Source organism: Megalops cyprinoides, chromosome 6, assembly GCF_013368585.1.
Source record: "Megalops cyprinoides isolate fMegCyp1 chromosome 6, fMegCyp1.pri, whole genome shotgun sequence".
Taxonomy (NCBI): Eukaryota; Metazoa; Chordata; class Actinopteri; order Elopiformes; family Megalopidae; genus Megalops; species Megalops cyprinoides.
In genome coordinates, this window is record NC_050588.1 from 18,127,704 (window position 1) to 18,150,305 (window position 22,602).

Consider the following 22,602-nt stretch of genomic DNA (forward strand, 5'->3'; position numbering starts at 1 on the left):
GTTCTTCCCCATTTATTAAATACCACTATTGTAAGGAAGTGACTAAATCATATTCAGCTATAAATATAAATGTTAGAGCCTGACAAAAGAAAAATGTCAAGATATGAGAAGTGCATGTTTTAAACGCTGCTTTGAAAATAATTGCACAACCTAAATTTGAAACTTAACCACCCATTTCCTGCCAGCTCATTCTTTGTTTTGCAAACTGTTTAAATGATATGTCAAAGAGAAACCATTCTCAGTTCGTCTCTGGTAAGACACGTTCAATCAATCCTTTCTTACATAGTGGGGAGTCTCCAGTTTGACTGTTGTTAGTTAGACAAGCATCTTAAATGTTCACTCATATGTATTTGTAGTGGCACTTATTTTCACCATATAGAGGAACTCTGTCCCTCTCCAAGTGTCTGAATGCATGTAAATGTTGTTCATTATTTCTGTTGTGTCATTAATGCATGAAACGTGACGTGGTGTTAATGGATACCTGTTGCGAAAAGGTTCCTTTTGTGACTCGCTCTTCAAGTCTGCTTTAAATGGGGTGATACTTAAAGTCTACAGTCACAATCAATACACTTGTATAAAGTAATTGGATGCAGATACACAGGATATATTGTAGCCGTAAACAGGTGGAGGTAGGCCTAATTACTCTGTGTTAGTGTTCAATTGGCTGGAGCCACCACTGTACTGTTGAAACAGATGCTCCAGCTTCTCTAATGAAACCATTCTGAATGTTGCCACTGTGTACAACTTACTACTTTAATGAAGAGGACTGCTGCGAATTGTGCTCCCCGATTAGTGGCTTTGCCTCCCACAGAAATGAACAAAACTGCCACAATTGTGCCGATTAGCCGCTTTGCCTGCCACAAAAATGAACGAAACTGCTGGAAATTGTGTCCCCTGATCAGCAACATCACCTGCTACAGTTTTTTTTTTGTTTTTTTTTTTTAAATAATTGTTTTGCTGCCTGTGGGGAAAAAGTTCCCTCTCCCGTCTAGTTAAGGGACAAATATTTTACAGCTGAAGTTTGTAAAATTGTGCTTCAAAATGCAGTACATCAAAGAAGAATAAGCTGTCATATGTTACTAAATATAAATAAGATACATTCACTTTAGGTAAACATGCAATAGATGTCCAGATGCATTCACACAGCCAACAGTACCCACAAACTTCCCTCCCTTTAGGAAACACCTACACACTTTTGTGCAAACTACAGGTTCCATGCAATCTAATGAGATGAAATGTCTCAGGGTAGTCTGTTGTGTCTTCTTGTAAAACCGCCTATGCAATGCAGGGGAACTGATGTGAAGATGGTTACAGAGAAGATAAAGCTGTGTTGAAGATGATTTGCTGTGTTGTGGTCTTCTATACTGCGGTCTATGCATGCAGACTGTTTGACTAATTTCTTAGATCAGATCAGTGAAAGCACTAACAAAGGCTAAACTCTGTCGTACTGATGGCATCAAGGTGCTGTTCTCATAAGAAGCAGGACATGTTGTGTCTTTCTATGTTTTTCTGTATGATTTTTTTAACCTGGCTTGAAGTTCAACAGGTTGAATCACCCCATCACCTGTACACAGTCATCTCTGTCATTCTGTCATATAGTACTTATACACTAGTCAAGGTTGTCACTGTCATGAATGATATAGCCAGAAACATTTCATTTGCTCCTATTTTTATTGGATTTGATCCAAAATCCACATATACCACATATTTTATTTTTTATGCTTACATAGAGTATTACATTTGTTTTAATGCTTAGTATCATTTCAATGTATTACACACATGTCATATTAACACTTACACAGCGAGAGAGAGAGCAGAGCTGCACTTACAGTATACTGTAGCAAACACAAAAGCTCCAGAACAAGAATAAAGCATCTTATCTATCATTTGTAGTGGACAGACAGAAAGACATAATATCAGGGGGTCACAAGGTGAATCCACTTAAGTATCAAAAGGCATTGGCAGTTTAAAGGCTTTGACAGTCTAAAGCATGAACAGCTTAAAGGCATTGGCAATTTAAATGTAGTAGATATGAAACCCTGTCCAAGAAAGACAGTACCTGTGCTTCTCCACAGATACTCTGACAGCCAGGTATTCCACTCCTCACCTGCTTGCCACTGCAGTTTTTGTTTTCCCTTGGGGGTGGGAGGGCATACCTCCAATCTGTCCATGAAACAGAGAATGAATGGACATAGCTTCTACAAAAGTTCAAAGCTTTCAGACAGCTGGCAAAGTATGTAAACACTACCAAAGTAAACAAAAAGTAAACACCACCTTGCATTGCAGTCCTGCTTCAGTGGAAAATGGAACTTATTCAGGTTGGGGCCTTATCTCGTGCATTTCGCTGTTAGTACAAAAACTTATACACTGGATGAGACTACTATCACCCGCAAGAAAAATATGGAAATATGGAGCTAGATGAACTTTCTGTTCAATATACAATGACAAATTTTTAGGCACCCTAAGTTTAGGCACCCTTTCTGAGTGTAGGCTGACATCACATAACCCTGACAGCATAGATTTGAGTCTGGGCTGTGCCACTAGCCTACTGTGTTGAGTGGGAGTCTGCAGTGACAGGACATGATTGGCTTTCCCCCACCGGGAGAGGGTGGCCTTAAATCTGCCAGGATGTCTCCCACTGTGTCTGCACCACGAAGCAACTCACCAGGCACCCATGACAGATGCTCGAATCCTGCAATTGATTGAAAAATAACAGTCAGCATTGCAGCTAGCTGTATTGAAGGAATGTGTGTGTATATTTCAATATTTCAAAATTTGAATGGCTAGGTCGCAATATTATAGGGTGGGGGGGGGGGGGGGGGGGGGTGACGAAAGAAAGAAAATAAGCTCCCTCCCTTCCCAATAACAGAGTGGGTCCACCCCCTGTAAAATGAAGTCACAGAAACCCTTACTCTGCTGTAGTTTACAGGGAGGTTCCCCTGCCTCTGACCTACCTTAATCTGCTGGTTAGACTAAGAGCTAAGCACAGATGACTGCTATATTTAGATTTAGTGATAGCTGAAAAGCAGTAAATACTACTAATACTGGAGGTATTACACAACACAGGAGGGATTTGGGTTTTAATGGCATGAAATTGCTGCATGTTGGCTTTTAGGCTGTAATTAGCACCTGCTAATTTACCACTCTGCACGGCACTTTTTAATGCTCTGTAAGGCGCTCTGGTTAAGGGTGTTTGTAAATAAATAAAATTTACTAAAATGACTACACAAACAAATAAATGAATGAAAGAGGCTCTTGTTTCCAGGCAAAGTGCATTAGTTCCATTTTGTCTGAATGAGTCAGAGAGAGAACGGCTGTTCTGGGCTGTTCTGTTTTGGGAGAACTGCTTTCCTGTCTGGCCTATTGAATGGGATTAGGATGGGACTTACAGTAGAAATGTCCTCAGGAGAGAGCTGGAAACTTGATTCATGCTTGTTAGTGTGATACAGCAGATTCAGTCAGTAATGGTGATTTGATTAACCAGATAGATAAGTACTTTGGTGGGACTAAAACTGGCAGTTATTTCTGCCCTGCGCAGATCTGCAGCCCTGCAGCCACTGTGGCCATCCAGCGCTGGGGTTTTCCCACGGTAATCGTCTGTATTGGTCATTTTTACAGCAGAAGACATGTAATAAACATCTGGAAGGAGTGCCTTTGCTGGCCTGATGGCAGAAATGAAAATCCAAAATGCTCACCCTGACTTTCACAAACAAAACAGCATGTTTAAGCTGTGAGTGTGAGTTATCAAGTTTAGTTCTTTTTACCAGAATGTCTCTTAGTTTGTGTCAGTGGGGGATGTAACAAAGTGCTGTAATTGTCTCTACATGCCACCACCTCCCCCACTCTCTATCCCTCCCTCCCTGCATGTGTGTGTGGCTGCATTGGCATCGTTTCGTGCTGTGAGTCGATGCCGGCAGCTCCTTCCTGCTCCTCCTCATCCTCGGCAACAATCGCGCTGCCGACTGTTCAATCATTCCTGCAGCATTATTCTAATGTTATGCTAGCGTCCCGGTTTCCTCATGAGGGGAACGATATTGACATTCATTGACACAATGCATCCTCCCTCCTCTTCATTCTTAGGTTCCTGTTAGGTTTGTAAGGACGGCACTCAATGAGGCTCTGACTCATTTCTACCGCAGCAGAAGCAGAGATGTAAGCAGAGACGCTAATCTCCCATGCTGATGCACATACTGAAATCATAAATGAACATTAGGGATTCATCTGCAATCACTGACATGTCCCACTGTGACTAGATACTCTCAGTAATCTGTAATTATCATATACATACTCATGAATATGCAGGAAATTCATATTACAATATTTACAAACTGCAAAAAAATTCACTTTGTGATGCCAGCTGGTTCATGGAGCCAGACGTGAGGAGCATTCGGTGTTTTTGATATGAGGGATTTCCCAAAGTTCCATGTTCTGCCTGGAGTTAGTTCTGTCTTTTGGCAGTTTCCATTTTGGGAATTTGTGATAAGTTCTGGAGTGCTTGGGCCTCCATGACTTGCTGCTCGCCATGCCTGGTCCAGGAGAATGTGTGGGTGTGTAGCCATGCATCAAGACACCAGTCAATAGACCGTCTCCCTGACAATGTTGGTGGAGAGGGTGTGGCTGTTGGTGCTGTTGCAGGGCCCGGCCATGGGGTGGCACTGCTGCTGCTGCCGCCGCTTGTGTTCGGCACTTGTTCTGCAACATGGCAGGCAGAAACAGTGGAGTGTCGAGAAGAAGATCTGGCGGTAGTTGGCGGAGACCAGGTTGTAGAGGACGGGGTTGATGGCAGAGCTGACGTAGAACAGCACGTTGGTCACCATGTAAAAGTAGTGGTAGAAGTCATACAGGCTGCTGCACAGAGGAGAGACCACACAGGAGATGGAGTCACACATGCCCTCATTCAGCAGATGCTCTGTGTGTGTAGCTGAAGGTGTCTCTTGCAGCTTGGCTAATTATCTTATCATGCTGAGTAAAATTAATATGATTTTTAAAAGAAAATTTCGATTAAACAGTCTCTGTGAGCTCTGCTTGTAAACAACCCAGTCCTAGCCCCCACATTTTGCAAGCTCACAGACTGTAGTATTTCATCACAACAATAGCAGAATTTGGGTTGTAGAAATTGTGGAGGGATGTGAATCAGCTGCAGCGCTCAGAATAGGCTGTGAGTTCTGTCAGATTCTTTGGGTTTAATCTCGACCACCTCTTTATGGAGGCCAAATTCACTGGGATCTTAGAGAAGGCTGCCAGTTATTGTGTGTGATGCACCATAGTTCATCAGGCAGTAAACAGAGTGCTGGAATCTGTTTGTGTGTGTGTGTGTGTGTGTGTATGTGTTGGTTGTGTATCTGGTTGTTTGTATCTGGAGGGGGTTTTCTTTGTATGTTTTGATATGCATGTGTTTATGTGTAACCACATTTAAACCCAATCTGTAACCCAGAGTGTCTGTCACAGCCATGGCTGACGCTGCAACCCCTTTAACAGAGATGCTTTAAGCCTCACTCTACCATCGCAACCAGAAATCTGCCACATTTTTCCAGCTGTGTATACAGCAGCAATTCTATAATGTAATATTATACAATATCAAGAGAGGACTCTACAGACAGGATGCAGAACCTGATTTGCTGTTGGATAGGTCAATGTCTGTGTTCAGGTACTGATACCACCTCAGTGCTATTTCCAACCTCAGTTTCACCCCTCTCCTTAAAGTCAAAGTGATCTCCACAGAAAGAACAGACTGCAATTATCCCCTAATAGGCTGCACTGTTCCTCTAAATATGACAATATTGCCCCATATGAATTATTCATTTCTTATGACCCATTTATGTTTCTGCATTACATTTCAACTCATGGCTGTCAACTTTTGGCCAATTCAAATGGAAAAAATAAAGTCGGAGGAGACTAGCCAATTTTGACAGCTCCTTCCGAATAATTTATATATGGTAAATAGACACAAGAGCTTGACTCTCAGTTAGACACTCACCACGCAGAAAGTCTGGGACTTTCCTGCACCTCAGTGGTGCAGCTGTTTGTCATAAAATGCCTACATGTGTCCATACCACAGCATCCCAGCTAGTGTACAATGGTAAGAGAGGAACACCAGCTTTTGCTGAGATTCAGCCTAACCCTATGATGCTTGGCTCTTATCTCTAAACAACCCTGTAATATGGTTCCGTAGATTTTGTTGGTTTGGCCCCTCCACATTCACAGCTTTACACATCTCCTTAAAAGCAGAGTCCTACTTAACCAATGTTTGCAGTGACTGGAAAACTAATGTCGTATCAGTCACGTTTTCAAAGAGAATATTCACTGTGTTTGAGAACTGAGTATTCACTGTGCTTGTAAATAGAATACCGTCTGTGTTTGCAGATTGAGCTGTTTCTGGTTGTAGTGCTGAATGTTCCTGAGATCTGACACTTGTACAGCTCTTCCAATCAGCTTCAGACGCAGCAATAAGCACTGCAGCACTCACAATAATAGAAGCTACATTATTCCATTGATTCCTCATTTCTAAAGGCTTTATTCAGACTTTATCTGAAGGTAGCTGAGTGAGCTCTGTTGCTTCCTGTTACCCACCTTGTGCTCCTATTTTTGGAAAGTGCAAGGAGGCTGCGATCAATCTCCTAACATCTTATTTGTACTTTTATGACGTAAGTGTGAATGTTTTTAAATTATTTACAAACACTTGATGCATCTCCTTAAACAGCCTGGCTCAAAATAACACATCCCTCCAGCCATGAACAGATCCAAACAAACAACTTGGTTGAACCAAACCTGTATCGATTTCTGTCTCTTAGTGGTTGAGCTCTTTTACACACTATACAGAGTCCCCTGCGATTTACAACTGTCATTAGTGTCTTATGCGACCCTGAAAAAGATTTAGCACGGAGGCCTAATTGCATGTAGACAACTGATCGATCCTGTATGAGAAAGGTGATATGAAGTGGAACTGGCCCCCTGTGTGCTGGCTGGAGTACCACACTGGAGGCTGCAGCTGGAAAGAGGAGCCAAGGAATGAAGGTAGACTGCTTCACTAAAAACAGCCAACCGTATGTGTGAGAACGTCTCAGTGCATCATCTGTAAAAATTGTCTTGGAAAAAGAAACATGCTACAGAAATTAATAACGAATTAAATGTGTGAAATCCACAGAGAGAATACCTCACTGGGGTTTACACCTCAGTTAATGACAGTGGGATCCTTCAAGCCTAAACTGTCACTGATCCACTCAATCCATATAACATGTGATTGATTAGCTCGCTGGCCTGTTTTTCCTCATTCTGTCTTCTATTTTTATGTTTCAAATAAGAAATAAGTATGAGAAAAGATGAGTAGATATATATTTCCAATTTCCTTCATTGATTGTGAAACTGAGATTAAGTCAATTTGACATAGGGTAAATCATCCACACAGTTTTCTCCAGTTTCAACTTTTCAGACCAGTTCCAAAATCACAATTCTTCTCATGAAAAAATGTTTATATATTTTTTTCCTTTTAACTTTTATTAAGTAATGATGGTCAACCAGTTATTCATTTGTTGTTTTGTCAAAAAACACTGAACACTAGGGAAATTACTGGTTGGACATTCTAAGCACACACCACATATAACGCCATTAGACAGGAGAGTATTAGGGCTTGAGCCAAATAAACACTTTCCCTGTGTTGTCTTTCTGTAGGAAATGACCATGTGATTGGATAACAGAATGGAGTCATGTGATCTGATAACCACGCTGGGTGGTGTTACTCACTCTGTCCACTCTGTCACATAACAGTACATAAGCCGGCGGGCGTGATAGGGCAACCAGCACACCACAAAGGCAAGGACCACAGCACCTGTCAGGAGAAGGGAGAGAGGTACTCTTGTATGCTGATGACATCAAGTGCTCTGGCAACACCATATAAACTGCCATGATACTAAAGGCAGTTTGAATAGGTACATGGGAAGGAGAATGGAGGAGGCAGAGGATGAGAGAAAGGGTAGGAAGGCCTGAAAGGGAAGCTAAGAGGGGCAGGGAAAGAGAGAGAAAGAGAGGCAAGGGAGGGAATGAGAGGGAAAGCGAGGGAATGGAGGGGGACACATGGAGAGCAAAGAGGAACTGCTGACAAGCAGTGATAAAAGCCCCTCCTGCATTGATGGAAAAAACTGTCACTTTTTTCGTTAATAAAAATATAACATGAACAGAAATTTATCACCTGTTTTATATGAACTCAACTGAGATTTCAGCATGCATCACATCCTGTGATCAGGCAGCAGTGTAGAGTCCTGGGTCAGGGCCAGGATTTGCAACACAGCCCCGAATTAGCTGCTGTATATAAGGATATCATGTAGTCAGGTGCATTGGATATAGATTTCTGCTGAGTGGAGTAAAATGAATATGACTGTAATTTACTTTTTTGCTGTTGTGATTGTCTGGCTTATGATGGTTTCTGTGGCTCATTGATTTCTCCATTGTCCCTGTTGACTTAAGGCCAGTCATTATTCCCCTACAGATTGCTCTACCTGTGAGAGCTCTATTTTAATAATCAGTCATACTTTCATTCAAATCAATACTTTTGCCATTTCCTTAAAATCCTGCAGTATATCATCCATTTTTAAAAACACGTGAGCCCAGTTTCATCTACAGTCCTGGCCATACCAACACCTTTTTCTTTTTTATTGTTTTCTGATGGACCTCCAGGTTCCCAGTAAGCTGTCACACCTAAAATGGATGAAAGGAGCATTGGAGTTTGCATGTATTCATTAGGCAGATGCTTTTATCCAAAGCAACATACAAGGCCACCATAGCAAGGACAATCATTGCAGATAACAAGGGGTAACCATAGGCAACAACACTGGTTCGAAAGTAATGCAGTTGAGGTCCAGTGCAAAACTAAACCTCAGTTTGCACACAAGTGAACACAGCCAGACAAAGTGCATGAGGTATTTTGCATGAAGTGCTACCGTAGAAGTACAGTGTTGAGTGTGGAGATAAGACTTACAGTCCGTGGGCCCCCGGTTAAATGCAAGCGACACAGCTCAGTAAATGACACAGCTGGGACTGAACCTGGGCTGTAGAGCTCAGCTCACATTCAAAGTGAACACTTAGATTCATTTGTCATAGCTGTCATAGTCCTTAAGTTACAAGTCCTGCATTCCATTCTGCTGCTTGCCTCTGCTTGGCCGTCAGCATTGCAGAGATGTATTGTGGGTAATGCCCCTCTGGCAGTGTTCCTTGGCTGGGGGTGCTTCGTGCCACAACCAGTGCATCTCAGCAGTTTTTGGCATCAAGGATTGGACACTGCTTTCAGTACGACATAACTAGAATTTGCAGTTATTTCCTGTGTCCTCAAAAGCCCAGCTGCTCCTTCTCCAAAAAGTGTTTGGTTTTTGTTGCCTTCTAAAACATTTCTCCAAAGGTTAAAGACAGGAGCTGGTTGCTATATGCCAGCTGGCTTTTTTTCTCTGGGATGGAATGGATTGTGTCTGAAGCATTATGGATTGAGTGACCATGTGTTGACTGCAACAGTGAAAAAAAACAGATTAACTGAAGGACCACAGACTGACCAAGCGGTATAGGAGCAGGGACTGGTAGCATAGCTGCCTGCTGCCATGATGATAGGAAATGAGATGAAATGGAGGCACATGGTGAGCTGCCGGCTCCCGCTGTGTAGGGAATTGCAAGAGAGAGGAAATGGGGAAGCTATGATTGCATAGCGACAATCTCCCTGGAGACCCTCACACTTGGGGTGACTCTTTCCAATCGATTATAAGTCTGGTTCCCTTAACCACCTCTAGCCAAAGTGGTTCATTTTTTAAGGTCCTTCATATTTGATTGCAAGTCCATATACAATTCCAGCTATAAATTAATCAGCATTGACTGGAATTCATAATAAAACTGACGTCAATGCCTTCAGAATGCACTCAACATTTAGCGACACTAAAGTGGGAATTTTTTAACTTGTTCACGGCTGTATATTGTGGTTAAAATGGGCACACATTAAGTATTCATAATGTATTCATAAAAGCATATATAAGGCATATATATGGCATTACTACTTAATAAACCATTCATTAACAGCTGCAGTACATCATGGCAGCTGACACAATATTTAAACATTTTAACTGTCACACTTTATATTAACTGGAACCTTGTAAAAACATACATAGCACTTGTGGCATTGCAACTTTCAAAATCAATTATGAGCATGAATTCATTTTTGTAACATGTATCATGTAACATGTAGCATGTAACATGCTTTCTACCTCTGTATACCACCTGCCATGAAGTGCTGCAGTTGTTAAAAAGTTATTTATTAGTAAGTATTGCCATGAATGGGTACTTATGAGAAGAGGCCAGGAGGAAAGGCCCACATGGCCCTAATACAGTCATACAATAAAATAAGTGAGTGGTGAACCCCCAGTAACTCCTTCATTATCCCCCCAAAAGCCTGTCTCATGGGCTCGGGCCATTTGGCACACAGATGAGACACTGCGAAGACACAATGTTTTTAAAAGCTTGGTTTATAATGATGCATAATTCAGAAAAGTGCTTAAACTGGAACCATTTAGCCCATAATGATTCTGAGAGTGTGTTTGATAAGTGACCCATGAAAAGTTTTAATGAAACACATTCTGCAGCAAACCCCTTGGCGTCACTGCCATTATCACCCCCTTTGCTTACACCCAAAAAGAGCTGTCAGGCAGATTACTTCCATCCTGTAACAGTGAACAGCAAGCCCAAAGCAAAGAGCTCTGTTCCTACAGTAATAAATATCCTACAGGATATTTTCCTGGGTTCTATACAAAGTGAGTGTATTTTAGCGCATGAGGAACTTTAGATGGATGTGGTTGATTAGGTCGTTGATTTTGGTCTTGCTCACGTACAAAAATTCCATGGCTGTTTTTATGACCACGGTGATACCAAGAGCACATTCATCAAACTGTGGTTCTGTTTGAACATGGACAGTGAGATGAAGACGCGTCATTCTTGTGGAAGCAAACACAGTAGCCGTTGCAGAATCGCTCCCTGTTTGCTAATCTTGTATTGTGATGCCCATTCCTCGTTTAGATTTTCTGATATTAACAGATAATTGGATGTACACACCCACATAAAGAATTCACGTGATAATGTAAACTCATGGCTGCAAAAAAGTGTTGGGTCTTGCTCAAGGGAAAGAAAACACCTGCTGTTAGGATTAGGACTATATCACACTCACGTGGTTTTTTTTTGTTTTGGTTTTTAATTGGCACATGCTACAACGTCACCATGCAGCAAGAGGCAGCCCTTTGCAGGTAGCATAAAAAGGTGAACTGGTGACCTGAAGAGGAAGAGGAAAATACAATGCTAGCAACTTTGAACTCGAGGGAGGCTTGGTGACTATCTGGATGGGGAGACTGATAGTCAGCATGCGGTTTTGAGGCTTACAGCAATTTCAGTTGTTTTGTTAACACTGATTATTTTTTTCCCGGGGCCCTGGTAGACAGTATTTGTTGGGGTCCTACAGTGACCCTAGCACAGCATTTTGATGTGCTGTTTGTATCGCAAGACAGCATTTTGGGAGTTCGAGTTGGACTGTTGCCTTGGTGTCTTTGTTCTTACTACACATCAAATAAACTGAATACACCTCTGCTGTGGCAGCCCAGAAGACAGAGTTGGCATGAGAGTCAGTGTAATCACCTAAGATTTGGAGGTCTGCTTCATGCCACTTTTTAGGTTTGTTGGGTAGTCTGTAACACTGCTCAAAGAGCCACATGCACACAAATAACGGGGAACGCTATCTCCCCAGGTTCCAGGTGGATGGATGTTCACACGTGCCACAGAATTGGAGTATTGGAGCTTCACTGGTTTTGTATAGGTGCCTTACTAGTAATGCTTTTATTCAGTTCTCACCTTCAGCTTTACTTTGATAACCTTTATCAGCATAGCCATTGGTAAAGATGTAATTCTGTCTGATTCACTAAGTTTCTATAAGGCATACGGCACATCTTACTCAGTGATAGCCTGAAGGCACAAAGGTACAAAAGGGGAACATGCTGATGGACTAGCAAGGAAAAACATGGTAGCTGACTATTTAGACAAGGGTCTCACTAGTGAAAAGTGAATTCATAGTGTATTCATAAAAATAAAGCTTCTTTCCAGTAAAGATAGTATCCAGTAAAAAGGTGTCTCTCTTATTAAGAGACAGTGTAGTCTTTTCAGAAAAGACAGTGTATTGATAAAGAATAACAGATCTCTCTAGTAAAGACTATGTATTCATGAAGAATGAGAACTACAGTACTTACGCAGGACTTTGACCCCGTGACGCAGTGACCTCACGCGGTTTGTCTCCATGGCAACACTCATCTCCGCAGGGTCCCCCCCCACAACGCAGATTCGGCAGTCCTGCGCAGCCTGTAGGAACATACGTAGCAGCTGCCTGCTGATAATGCTGTTCAGTGCTGTGACCAGCGCCATGGGCACAGCAAAGGACAGGAGGGCATTCACCTGCAAGCACACAGAAGAGATAAGGACACAGGACGTCAGGGCTGAGATGGAAGGAATAGGCCCTTTTCAACCAAACGCTGCTGGTTTGAGTATGTAATTTGCTCTGTATATGGACATATGCCAAGAAACTATGCAATAATAATGGTAATTACACTTCAACCCCAGGACTACAAACCAGTGAAGAGTGAGGATGGTTCAGGAAAATGTTTTACAATTCTGACACGCACAACAAATGATCAAAAAGGTTTATCAGGCCGCTTTTGGATTATTCTCAGAATAACTTGTTAACATTGAACAAGTGGCATAAACACAATTCGCATAAAAATTCAATGCATAACCATCGTTCTCCATTAGGAGTCATCAAGCAACACAGAATTTAGGTTGCAAGTGATTTCTCCTATAACAGCTTCTGTTATTAAAACAAAGGCTCCCCTGACCCAGATTAGTGTGGTAGAAATGCTCCAAATACATTTCAAGGGGTCTCCCACAAGAGAGCACAACTGCAGCGTGGCCCTCAGTATTTCCAATGAGGAGGACGATGCAGATGTCCAACAGTTTTTGCCACAGCTGTGTCATGTAAAGTGGACCAGGCATTTCCTTTCATGTGGCGATGAAACACCTTACATGTCTATGTGGCACTCCAGCTCCACAATTCGACAGGTTTCAACAGCCAAGTGTAGAACCCGCTGGAGTACAGGAGATCTGACCCTTTGTCTCAAAGAGTTTATAGGATAAAGAAAACATGAAGTATATCAGGTAGGGCTGGATCAGTAAATTCTGGAAATGTGAATACCTGTAAAGGATTAGTAAGGCTGGATCAGTGAGTGCTGGCTAGGTAAAGACACTGGCTATGAGGGGACTTTATTTATCAATTTGGATTGGAAGAGTCCTGACTGGTTCCAAGCAGTTTGCTACAGTGTTAACATGTTAAAGCCACTTCATCTAAAAAAAAGCGCATGTATGTTAATTTTGCAAAATGCATAAAAACATCATCCCTTTGATGGAGAGCCTAACCAGGGAGACTGCGCTAACGAGGAACACAGCCACAGACCCGTCTGGAGGCCCCACTGATCTCTGCGCTTAATTATATGGCTCGTTTAAACAACTCAACCCTCAGCAGCAAACATTAAAGTCACTCATTAAATTATGCACAGCGCATTTTTGAAAGCTTTCTGTTTCTGTCTGACCTGAAGTGCTGAGGGGGACGTGTGGGGTCAGGTGCTGTGTGTCTGTCGGAGCCTATTTGTGTTTAAGTGCATTCATCTTTTGTAGAACCTGACAGCGTCTGTACAGCTCTCTCCTGCCATGTGACATTTGAGAATTTATTTATTGCCCTTTGACACAGTGCTTGGATTATAGTGGCTGTGGGTGGCTATTCACCTGGTAATTCAAATGCAAATTGGCCAAAGCTAAACATGCGCATATACAGACAGTACAAGCATAGACATACACAAGCATGCACTCATCACGCATCGCTCTCCCTCATTACCCTGCTTTGCTTCTCCAAGGTTTTTATTTCTGCTGTTTTCAATGTCATTATTAATAATGAAGTGTAGCGTGTTTATTGAATTTAAATTAATGCAGCCATTTATACGTCCTGCTGTCCTTATATACAGCAGCAAGACAGAGGGTATACCTGTCAAGTGTCACAGAAGCACCGAATCATACCTTCTTATGGACATTGGCCCATCAGTATGCCTAAGATGCAGAACATCACCCCTTCTAGCCTCCATGCATACAACCTTTCAATTCATAAACCCTGGGGACCAGCACAGTGATGAGGATGCTATGCTGTAAGAGGTGCTCTTTTCTAATAGCCATGAAATGACAGACTTTGAGAGTCACACAGCTGAGTTCTGGCCTATTGCTCTCTTCTCACTTGGACCTGGGCTGTAGCATGCTGTGTTTTACTGTGTTGTATTATATTGTGCTGTAATGTGATGTGTTATAGTGCACTGTGCTATTGTGTACTTTACTGTTCTGCACTATGTGCAGTATGCTTTCTTAGACTTTACCATCAGTCGTACTGTACCTGGGATGCATATGGAAATGAGCTGTTCATTGAATCTAGTACAGTACGTCAGACATCTCACCATTAACGTTATGAGTCTACCCTGTATAAAAACAACTAGTGAGATAATGTTGCCTGGCAACTTTAATCCAGAAAATGGAGACAATAGGCAATAAACTGTGTTAATGGCTGTGGAGGGCACTTCAGCTGTACTTCATTGCTTCTCTTCATCCATTTCTACACTCACAGCAGCTAACAATCCTCCTCTCACTCTCTCTTCCTCTCTCTCCATTTTCCTTCTCTCACCCTATCTGTCTCACTTTGTCATTATATTACATCATATTATTATCATTTCATAGATACTCTTATCCAGAGTAACTTGCAAAGTTCATATCATACAGTGGCATGAACAGTTGCACAAACAGGACACTACTATCCCCAAATCATATGCCCAAGTGTCAGTGTAAAACACAGTGCTGAGATCACAAGTACATGTTTACAGTAGATCAACACATAAGTCCAATGCAATATTAATTCCACATACGGTATACACTCAGTGACCACTTTATTAGGCACACCTCTCTAATACTGGGTAGGAGCCCCCTTTGCCCCCAGAACAGCCTGAATTCTTCGTGGCATGGGTTCAACAAGGTGCTGAAATCATTCCTTAGAGATTCCTTAGCTCTGTGCTGACTTGATAGCATCACATAGTTGCTGCAGATTTGTCGGCTGCACATTCATTCTGTGAATGTTCCGTTCCACAACATCCAAAAGGTGCTCTATTGGATTGAGATCTGGTGACTTTGGAGGCCATTGGAGTACACTGAACTCATTGTCATGTTCCTGGAACCAGTTTGAGATGATGTGTGCTTTGTGGCATGGTGCGCTATCTTGCTGGAAGTAGGCATTAGAAGATGGGTAGACCGTGGTCATAAAGGGATGCACATGGTCAGCAACAATCCTCAGGACAATGCTCAATTGGTCTTAAGGTGCCTAATAATAATAAGGTGCCAAGAAAATGTTCCCCACACCATTACACCACGACCTCCAGCCTGAACAGTTGACACAAGGCAGGATGGATCCATGGATTCATGTTGTTTACGTCAAATTCTGACCCTACCATCTGCATGTCGCAGCAGAAATCGAGATTCGTCAGACCAGGTGATTTTTTTCCAGTTGTCTACCGTCCAGTTTTGGTGAGCCTGTGCCCACTGTAGCCTCAGTTTCCTGTTCTTAGCTGACAGGAGTGGTACTTGGAGGGGTTTTCTGCTGCTGTAGCCCATCCTCTTCAATGTTCGACAGAAAAGCTTTTCTGCATAGCACTGTTGTAACGTGTGGTTATTTAAGTTACTGTCGCCTTCCTCGCAGCTTGAACCAGTCTGGCCATTTTCCTGTGACCTCTGTCATTGACAAGGCATTTTCGCCCACGGAACTGCCGCTCGCTGGGTGTTTTTTGTTTTTCGCACCATTCTCTATGGGCTGAAGTGTAACCGGAAGAGGTAGGTGTTCAGTGTGTGATGAAAGATGGCCAGTGTCTCTGCTGTTCTGACCCCAACAGAGATCTTCTTTCACCACCCAGGGGCCAAGACAGAGTACACAAACAGGATGCAAGATTATGAGGGGGGAAGTCAAGCATCTTGAAGAAGTGGAATACAGTGGCCTGGCTTGTGCTGACGGCAATGGCCCAGCTTCTGTGTAGGGTGTGATGATCAGCTGAAGATAATGAGGGGGCCTTTTTCCACTCCTGTGCGCAGTGGGCTAGCACCAATGTTGTGAAACGGATGCAAGCCATCATTGGTAGCAAATGGGTGGAGATCATGATTGGTGTGACATGAGACAATCTGATGACATTGTAAACTAACTGAGCAGCAACGTTCTGATTGAGCTGCAGGAGTTTTATCGCACATGCAGTCTGGGAAGCTGATACCATGGTGTTTTCTAGGGTGATAGTCAGGTCATAAGGCATACAGTGATATGAGAAGGCATGGGAAGAAATGACAGGGTCAGGTGATTTTGTATACAAGGAGAACAGAGGGGGACCAAGGCCTGACCACTGAGGGACTGCTGTTGAGAGGTTCCAAGGGGTTGATACATCACCTCTCTAGGACACCTACTAAGTGCGTTCTAGAGGAGAAGTGTGCCTGAGATGCCCATCACCACCCAAAATGACTGGTGGACACAATTTACTGTGCCAAAGGTGGTAGAAAGGTCTAACCAAATCAGGACAGCAGACTAGGAGGCAGTCCTTGCAGAGGGATGGATGTTTGTGACAGAGAGAAGAGCCATTTCAGTGGAACAGCCAGCCTTGAAGCAAGATTGATTAGGGTCATGCAGGTCATTCTACACAAGAAAGTGTGAAAGCTGATTGAAGGTAGCTTGTTCAAGAGTTTCTCTTTCCCTCTCCCATCCTTCTCTCTCTTACTTTCTTTCCCTCTGCCGTTCTTATTTTCTTTCATCTGAATGCAGCTTTAAATGAGCCACAATGAAAAACTCTAAAAATCAATCAAAGCAACCCTATTTGTAGGGCTTTTGCACTGGCCCTAAAATAAAAATGGGAGCACAAGGTTAGACTGGTGTTCCCAGTAAATCGAACTCCATTTGAGCTGGATTTAAACAGATATCCAGCACATAGCTTTCTCTTCCTGTGAATCATTATGAGGTCTGTTGTGTGCAAAGTGTGAATTTTGGGTGGTGTTTGAATCCCAAATTGTGTGGATTAGAGCAAAAATAATTGCTTCACCTCCTTGTGTCCCCTGCAAAGTGGATTCAGAAGAAGACCCACTGGTCCTGTCCAACTTAATGCTTCTTGCAAAGTAAAGTGTGACAATCACCAGTCTGGCTCATCTGGTGTGTGAAGGCTTTCATCTAATTCAGACTGAATTCAGCAGCACTACCACTACTGTGGCTGCTTACATTTTATCATGGCCAGCCAATCATTTCTTTTAAGCACTTAGTTCCTCTTGGGCTCACAGAATTAAGTGCTAATCTTACCTGCTCAACTCCACAGTGATGGTAATTCTCAATCAATCAAGCCTCTCAAAACATTAAGGAAACAGACTTCAGCAAGGACCTGAACTGGAGCTAGGGTGACCAGGTGTCCCACTTTACACTGTACTGCACAGCATTTTGACCCTTTGTCCCGCATCCCGCATATTGAGATAATGTCCCGCATTTTCATTGGTCATTCGGTTTTTAATTGTCAGAAATAAGAACACATGGATGCTTCCTTTTACCCGCCCGGCATATGAGCTGCTTATGCCGTTGTGGCGTAGTTTCTACTCCTTTTAATAGCACTCAAAAAAAACTAGCATGTCAAAAGCAGCAGACATCTCTTTTCATAAACACTTCCGCCTGTCAAAAAATCAGAACTGAAATCCTATAAGTATGGACGTTATCTTACATTAAGCGTTTTGCTCTCCATTGATACCCATTATAAGGAAAAGGCTTAACGTGGCTTAATGTTCCAAAATACCGTCCAATGATCATCAATGTCCTCAGATGTTTCTTATTCAGTTAGACAGACATTATATCAAAGTTTTAGGTTACCTCTCAGCGTTGGTAACATGTCCCACATTGTCCCACACAAACTTACTTCTCGTCCCACATTTGGTCTGTTTGCATCTGGTCACTCTAGCTGGAGCACAGAAACACACTTCCAGTGCCAACAGGACAGTGGTCCCCAGACTGATGGGCTAGCCTCTCACAGCAGTCCAGTACTGAGCTCCAGTTCCAGCTCTTTCCAAATGCTGTGTCACGTACACCTAGAAAAAACATGCTCCTCACGTGTAAATTGTGGGGAAAGATGGGGGGGGGGGGCAATCTTGGTATTGATGGGAATGGGGAAGTGAAGTAGGTTTTGTTCTGGATACAAGCACCTGTGTTATTGTTGTCAGTCTTTCATGCGTGTCTTAATGACTCTTACTTGTAAATTGTATTTCCCTCACCTCTCAGAAACACCTTGACACTCTCCAGGCCATTGTGTCCTCCACTGATAGCCTTAATTGTTCCTTTCTCTCCCTTCCTCTGGGGTAAGGTCTCCTGCTCTTCAATGCCTCTCTGCCCTATTTGGGTTTGTTTTTGCTGCTTTTGCTGTTGTGCCTCACAAACACACTGATGAAAAGCTGCTCTTGGCTGTGTGGACCCATGGTTACAGGTCTGTGGCTGAACAGAGGCTGTAACTGTAGGGGGAATCACACAGGTGTCACTATCTGCACTAGTACTATGCTCTCGTTCACAGTTGGATCCCTCACCTATGAATGTAAAACTCTGATGACCAAAAATGTCAGAATCAATTAAATATGAAGCAACTACTGACACATAAGTTTCCCATTCAATGTAGAAATATTACATACAGAGATCTTAAGGTCTGTCTGTGTCCTTGTGTGAGATTGTGTGGTTCTGTGTGTCTGCATGTATATGCGTATGCAAGTGAGTATATGTCTGTTTGTGCGCATGTGCGCGTGTGTGTGTGTGTGAGTGTGTGTGAGTATGTGTGTGAGTATGTGTGCGAGTGTGTGAGTGTGTGAGTGAGTGTGCATGCATGCATGTGTATGTTGGGGGTGTGTATGTGAGTGTGTGTGCATGTAAGAGAGTAAGTGAGAGTGCAAGTGTGTTTGGTGTGTGTGAATGAACGTTGAAGGACTGACTACTGTGGATGTCAGAAAACAGCTTCTTCTAACACATTCTGAAAATGCACCATTTTCCCCAAGGAAAGTAGCAGGGAAACAGTACTCAACAGATACAGGTTTAAAAGACAGTTGTGACGGCAATAGTCTTTGTAAGGGTGAGGACTTCGATCCTTGAGTCAATGCGGTCACCAGGGTAACTTGCTCACTGGAACCGTAAGGGCTTTCTCTCTGTAGTAAACAAGACAACAGTATCTGTTTTCTGAAACCATGAATAAAAAAGTGCCTTTGAACCTCCAAAACACCCTAAACTGTTATAAACCATGTTAGGTTTATATGAAGCAGAATGATCTCCTACCCTGGCAAGACAGACAAAAGCCACACCCATTCCCAGTCATAGTTCTAGACGGAAAGCCCACACCCATAACCAGCCTTAGGTACAAGTAGGTGATGTGAAAGATTCTGGATGAAGCTGAATTTGATACAGGAATAGGACCTTTGTCATGACTGCATGTGGAATGATGCCTTTTTAGTTGAGTTACTATCATTTTAGTTTTACATTAGGTTTGAGGCTTTTGAGTGAGGTATGATGATTTTGTTTTAAGTCTGCAGCTCTCAGCCAAGATCTGAGGATTTTGAGATTTGAGGATTTTGGGTGATATGTGATTATTCTGGTTGAGATTTGACAACTTCAGCTGAGGTGTGAGGATTTTGGTTCAGTGTGAGATTCTCAGTTAAATTTGAAAACAAAAAGGTTTGAAAACTATAGCAGAGGAATCGATTGCACTCCTTTATTCACTGTTGGGTCAATGGATATTGAAAACACCAACAGTATCACCAGGCTACAACTGTTTAAAATAGCACTGGTATTACCAGGTTACTACTGTTGAAAATATCACAACCAATAAGAGCTTACTGTTGTTGAGAAGACCATTACATTTATATTACATTACATTTAGTCATGCATCAGGCACTTTTACCAAGAGCTACTTACAAAATGCATACAAAAAAGGTAGGCTAAGAACAGAGATAAAACTAAATACTAAATCACTACATCATGCTTGTGTGTGTGCATGTGTGTGTTTCTATGTGTGTATGTCTGTGGGAGTCTGTATGTGCCTGTGAGTGTGTGCTTGTGTGTGTGGGCGTGAGTACTTTTGTGTGTCTGTGTGGTAAGAGAGAGAGAGAAAGTACAGTGGTCAGGGTTGTTTTGTAGTTTACTCATATAACATTATGGAATGGAGGGAACAAAGTTGGGGTTATTAATGCAATAACTCAGTTTCCACATACTTCATGTTGCTTTACCTATGTACCTGTGATTTAGTGTTTTGGCTGTTAACCTGATTGAAGGCTTTATTATAACATTAAGGTTTAAGTAATTAAGTATTAGAACCGTATTAGTTCCGTCTCCAGGTGCTGCACTTTCAGTGTTGGCTCGTTTACTAGCGCTAATGGATAGTAAAAAATGACACCATTAAGAAGTAAAACAACAATTAACAGACAATAAACACCCTCACCTGAAGCACTGTCTTGGCGGTCACAATGGTCGCAGTCGTGGTGCAGATCTTCTCCTCTCCCACGTGCTGGAGTCCCATGGTCATCAGCATCGGCGTAGCGAGGAGGAACGACGCTACCCATATGGCGCTAATCAACTTCTTAGTGCGGCTGCGGGACATGATGCTCTTCGCTTTGAACGGGTGACAAATTGCCATGTATCGCTCCACGCTGAGGCTGGCGATGTTAAACGCCGTGGCGTAGGAGCAGCCATCCCTGAGGAAGTAGTACCCTTTACACACGGCTCCTCCGAACGCCCAGGGGTGGTGGACCCAGATGAAGTTGTAGAGTTCGATGGGCATGCAGAGCACGAGGATGAGCAGGTCGGACACCGCCAGGCTGACCAGATGGTAGTGAACAGTGCTCTGTAGGTTCTGGAGAGATTTCTTTCTCAATAAAGTGTACAGCGTGACGCAGTTGCCCAAACAGCCGACCACAAACAGCGCGATATATATCACGGTGACAAGCACCTTAGAATAGATGTCCGTGTTCACGTCCAGGTTGTCTTCCAACTCGGGCTCCGTGTGATTGTCGGCTGGGGACTGAGAATGATTCCACGGGGATAGCAGTTGCTGCGCCAAGACGCCAAAGTCGAATAAGTTTTTGCGCGCGACTAGCAGCGTGTCATTCGAACCCATGTCTCCCAGAGATCACTAGTTAGAGAGTATTAAAGATTAAACCGTTCGTTTCTGTCGTTTATAGAACTCGGTCAGGTGAGGGGAAGGAGAGGGGGAGTAAAAGGGAAAGAAGGATATGGAGAGCCAGGTAAGGTGTCCAAATGCATGCGCGCATCTGCTTCCTGAAGAAGTCCCACTCTGCTTTTATATCTCACGTGTGGGGGGGCTTGTGTCCTTGAGGAGCGACGCAGGCTCGATCCAATAATCAGTCTGTTAACACTGTCTTTCAGTGTTCAGTTGAACGTAATGGAAATTGCATTCTTCAAATGAGCCCTATATCTACAAAGAAAACAAATATTGTAGAAATTACTCTTTTTGCATTTTGTTCTTTTGCGTGAACAGGCTTCGAAAAGGAAGACCTGAATACATTTTATCGTTGAAAACACCACATGATTGGCGCAGATTGCTCCAGACGACATTGCCTGATATCTATGAAAATTCATTTCATTAACTAAGTGTTTGTGATAGGGAGTACAGAGAGTATAGTATGAATCTGCTCTCTCTCTCTCTCTCTCTCTCTCTCTCTCTCTCTCTCTCTCTCTCTCTCTCTCAGTGTGTGTGTGTGTGTGTGTGTGTGTAGAGAGAGAGAGAGACTGGAAGCTAGTGGAGGGAGAGGATGAAAGGATGGAGATGCAAGAGAGTACTGGGACAGAGAAGACCAATTGCATAATTTCAAAGGAACTGGAGTTACCTCAACCAGATTTGACATTCCATGGTATGTTTCATTGAATTTGTCAGTATACAAACAGGGTGTTCATATTGTAGGGCTTGTAGAATTTGTATAGTACAGTTGGATTCTAGAATTTAGGATATTTATAATAATGACTTCTCACACCCATTTAACATATTGACAAGGATCTTGCAATGCACATAAGAAAGGAAGTTACATCTGATCTTGAAATTCTTGACCTATGCATTTCTTCTGGTTTCAAAATGAAAATATTGATGATTCACTCTTGAAAGACGGGAGTATGACAGCTAATCAATAATGCACTACATCAGTCAATATCATAATGGAGTTTTAAGACAATAATGTAATTATTTAAGGGCAGATGACGTATAAGGTTTTCAAAATGAAAAATCAAAGATCTAAAGGTTCTTCCTGTAGGTCTTTAAGTTCCTTTTGTTATCTTCAATGCTGTCAGTATTTAATTCAAAGAATGAAGTAAATTCAATTTTTATAAATGTTTGTAATGTGTATGTGTAAATGTGTAAATGTTTGTAGTTATATAGTTTTATTATTGTTTATGCTGAAGGGATTCCTTTATTGTTGTGTATT

General features: G+C 42.5%; 1 protein-coding gene across 1 annotated transcript; it reads right to left on the reverse strand.

Moving 5' to 3' along the window:
- Window positions 1-4,549: 4,549 nt before the first annotated feature.
- On the reverse strand, window positions 4,550-21,284 carry LOC118778651 (neurotensin receptor type 1-like). Its single transcript, XM_036530248.1, has 4 exons — window positions 20,610-21,284; window positions 12,255-12,456; window positions 7,741-7,825; window positions 4,550-4,848 (listed from the first exon to the last, which is right to left on the reverse strand). Exons 1-4 carry the CDS (start codon window positions 21,282-21,284, stop codon window positions 4,575-4,577), a joined length of 1,236 nt encoding a protein of 411 aa, XP_036386141.1. The 3' UTR covers window positions 4,550-4,574.
- Window positions 21,285-22,602: the final 1,318 nt, after the last annotated feature.

Excerpts from the sequence above, each read along its gene's own strand:
- LOC118778651 (XM_036530248.1), bottom strand. The coding sequence starts at position 21,284 with ATGGGTTCGAATGACACGCTGCTAGTCGCGCGCAAAAACTTATTCGAC. Across the intron at positions 12,457-20,609 it reads CCGCCAAGACAGTGCTTCAG|GTGAATGCCCTCCTGTCCTT; the intron begins GTGAGGGTGTTT and ends GTGTGCTTGCAG. Across the intron at positions 4,849-7,740 it reads TATGTGACAGAGTGGACAGA|CAGCCTGTATGACTTCTACC; the intron begins GTGAGTAACACC and ends TCCTCTGTGCAG.